The 3520-nt window shown below is 41.5% G+C and overlaps 1 protein-coding gene across 1 annotated transcript; it reads right to left on the bottom strand.

Moving 5' to 3' along the window:
- Positions 1-1294: 1294 nt before the first annotated feature.
- On the bottom strand, positions 1295-3185 carry LOC147615971 (uncharacterized). Its single transcript, XM_086778032.1, has 3 exons — positions 2645-3185; positions 2511-2609; positions 1295-1543 (listed from the first exon to the last, which is right to left on the bottom strand). The coding sequence occupies exons 1-3, from the start codon at positions 2880-2882 to the stop codon at positions 1431-1433; spliced, it is 450 nt and encodes a 149-aa protein (XP_086634158.1). The 5' UTR covers positions 2883-3185; the 3' UTR covers positions 1295-1430.
- Between the last annotated feature and the right edge of the window lie 335 nt (positions 3186-3520).

Genomic DNA, 3520 nt, shown 5'->3' with positions numbered 1-3520 from the left:
GTGGAGACTTTCTTTAATGATTTCTTGGTTTATGAGTAAGTAATAATGCATCTTGGAATTATATTACTAAATGTTCTTTGATTTTGTCATAAACTCATGGCTTATTAGTCACATGGAAGAGGCAAAAGATGTCATTCAAAAAAAAATGACATTTTCTTTTAAAAAATGGATGCAAGTCAAGGAAGAAAGCCACTACGAGGGTCAACAAATACTAACGTCCAAAGTTGTGCCTTTCCAAATCTACAAATTCTAGGTCTCATCCAAATGTCTAGAGGCTTACCTAAAATTTCTATCCAATTGGAGAGCCAAAAAAAAAAACTCACTTTTCTCATAAGCTCTAAACAGTGAATTGAGATGGTTATGTTCCTCCATTTTGTATAATCCTAAGATGGTTATGTTCTTCCATTTTGTAAAATCTGGTGTACTACACTTCAGGCACGCAGCACTAATGGTTGTTCAAGACCTTCTTTCATATGTTTAAGACCCACACCATCAAAATCACGCTCCTTACAGAGTGTGTAGGTCCATGTTCTGGAAACTCTTTGTACTAAACCTTACATGAATCCTTTTTTCCCATGGCCGAGGAGGAAATTATCATTCTGAGCAAGTATTGTCTTTATATTTTCCCCAAAATATAACTAAATCTTGAAATTTTTGAAGAGTTTTTTTTCTCCTCCCATAATTTTTTGAAAAAGTCCAACAATTTTTCGGCTAAGTCGAACCTATCTTTTCCCGAACGATGGGCCACTGTAGAAAGGTGTGTGAGTTGTGTACATATTAACTAGTGATTTTCACCAAACTTCTCTCTCTCTCTCTCTCTCTCTCTCTCTCTCTCTCTCTCTCTCCCCCAAAAAAGGACCCAAAACATCAAACAAGTGATGACTCTGAAGATAAAGTTCACATCTTCTGCTCTCATCCCACTTCATATGCCTATGACCTCAAAGAGTTCTGAGAGATTGGCATTCCAAAAGGATGACTTGTGCAGGAACCTCCTCTAAATTGCTTAAGCGCAAGTTGAGAGGAATGTGAAAAGAACCATGTAAAGGAGTGGACAACAAACCACACTTCTTGTCCAACTTCACTATCCTTCTATTGGATGTGTAGGTAGTGCTGTCACAATGATCTCCATTCCAGATAGCTCTCACGTTTGCTGTAGAGTTAACAAAAGCAAGAGTATGGATACATCTCAAAAGTCAAGAAGAGCTGCCATCCCCTATAAGACTCACCAAGCCAGAGTCCTAGTGTGCTGGTCCTTCAGATAGCTCTAATGACAAACATTTAGTGCACCGCTTTGTTTCTGTTTAAAGATACTCCTGTTATAGATGGGTTGAAACAATTATGTTAGAAGTCATATCAAAATTCCACATCCCTTCTTGTAGTGATTGGGTATACTTGCTATATCTTTTCTTGTAGTGGCTTGACACTATCTGTTATATACTTTCTATGTACTTGTTAGACTCTTTGGGCAGGTGCCTGAGTTCAAAACCAGCCAGGTGCATCTGCTGGAGGCAATACAACAAAAAGGAGTTGGGCTTGATTATTCCTGCAACCAGAAGAGGGAAATCAGAAGCTATGATTTTTGAAACTAGAAAACTGCAAGCTACATGATGCGATACAACTGCTAGACCTTCCTTTCTTGCATCATTAGATATACCTCCATGAGATTGTCATAGATCCAAGCTTACAAAAGAAGAAAACTTTTTCAAGCAACTAGTAGAACACCTTGCAGACAATACAGAGAATGTAGTAAATAAAGAGAGAAATCCCGAAAGCTTCAAAGCCCCACCCAGTTATGTTTTAACAAACATGCAAACTAATTGAGCCCGTTTGCCAATCTCCTTCTTGCTAAAGAGGCTGACATTTGGGGGACCTATTACCAACCGGGCAGATTTCCTAGAGACATTTGTAGTCATTATTGAATAAAGATCCCGCAATTAGCTTGTTAATTATAGGCAAAAGGTGGTTAAGCTGTGGAATAGATTATGTTGAGGACTTGATGACTTGCATGTCTAGCTTCCTGCCTCTCAAGAGCAGACATGTACCTAGAGACATGCACTCCGTCTGTTCTGAGAACTTCCTAGGTATGGTAACTAAACCCAAAGGTAAACACTGAGCAGGCATTATCATAGCAAGGCTTTTTGCGATGGACAAGGATGAGGGGATGAGGGCATCAAGTCTTCCTACCATACCAGTGGGCATTTCTGAAACCCCATCAAATATACCAGGTGAGCATGTATAAAGCCCATCAAACATACCAATGAGCATGATCAGACATAGCAGTGAGTTCTTCCTGCCTATTAACATACCAGTGTGCATGTATGAAACCCATCAAACACATGAAATCCATCAAAATAGACTAGTGAACATGCATGTGAGCAGGAAAGGAAAGCAGACTGGGTATGAAAGTTCAGGAAACTGAGAAAAATATGGTTTGTACCTGTACTGTAACAAGCTTTAGATGTTTCTTTTCATGCTGAGTCCATCCTTGCAGAATAATTCGAAATGCATACCTTTCTTAATGAGGTTTTTGACTTCACTGGAGACGTCTTTAAATTCAGAGAGGCCCTCGTGTCCAATTTTCCAAACAACATATGTCAAAGCAAGTGGAGGTCCCGCCTTTATCATGTTGTCAAAGCAAGTGGAGGTCCCGCCTTTATCAGGACCTTGCCAGTGGTGAAAGCCACTGCCTTGGCCCAGTACTTCACATTCTCCCACGGGTCCCTGGTTGATTCAGCAAGACTGGCCCGCTTACCCGGCCCCTCCCCCTCCCCTCTCCCTCTTTCTCCTACAATTGCAAAATCAGAAACTAAAGCATCATGCTGAGTGTGGGTAGGCTCTTCCTCAGAAAAAACGTGAGAACCCGCAGAATGAAAGCAGGCCATTCATTAATAATTAGAGTAAATCGCCACCACCAGATGTGGCGAAAAGCAGCCAGTACGTTTTGCAACACGCTTTCTCTCTTTTCTTGTGTGTGCACTTAGTCATCGTCTGTGTCTGCTCTAGCGCTAGCTTGAGATGGAGCTTCAGTGCAACGGTGGCGTAGGGCACGTTCAACAGCTCGCTGCAGGTTTTGCTGCGTCTGCAGGTTCTCGCGCTTTTTCTGAGGAAGAGCCTACCCACACTCAGCATGATGCTTTAGTTTCTGATTTTGCAATTGTAGGGGTAGGGGCCGGGTAACAATAGCAAGCGGGCGGGTCTTGCTGAATCAACCAGGGACCCGTGGGAGAATGTGAAGTACTGGGCCAAGGCTGCCTCCTAAACACACTTGATGCTAACTGGCCTACATTTTCGTAAATGTGAGAGAATACATATGTTTCGCTCATACACTCGCTTAATCTGAAGCATAATAGGACCAAACACTATCTACAAAGTGGATCGGATCATGCCTCAATGGCCATGCGATTACATGAGCATCATGATCACTAATGAGTAGATAAAAAGAATGAGCTTAACTTGCTATATCATGGCTTGCTCATATCACGACCAGCCACACATATTCTAGGTTGATCCAAACCAAGAA

The sequence above is a fragment of the Cibotium barometz genome, chromosome 39 (assembly GCF_041138505.1).
Source record: "Cibotium barometz isolate CiBa-2024 chromosome 39, ASM4113850v1, whole genome shotgun sequence".
Taxonomy (NCBI): domain Eukaryota; kingdom Viridiplantae; phylum Streptophyta; class Polypodiopsida; order Cyatheales; family Cibotiaceae; genus Cibotium; species Cibotium barometz.
The sequence above is the reverse complement of the archived record's forward strand: the minus strand, read 5'-3'. Positions and strand labels throughout refer to the sequence as shown.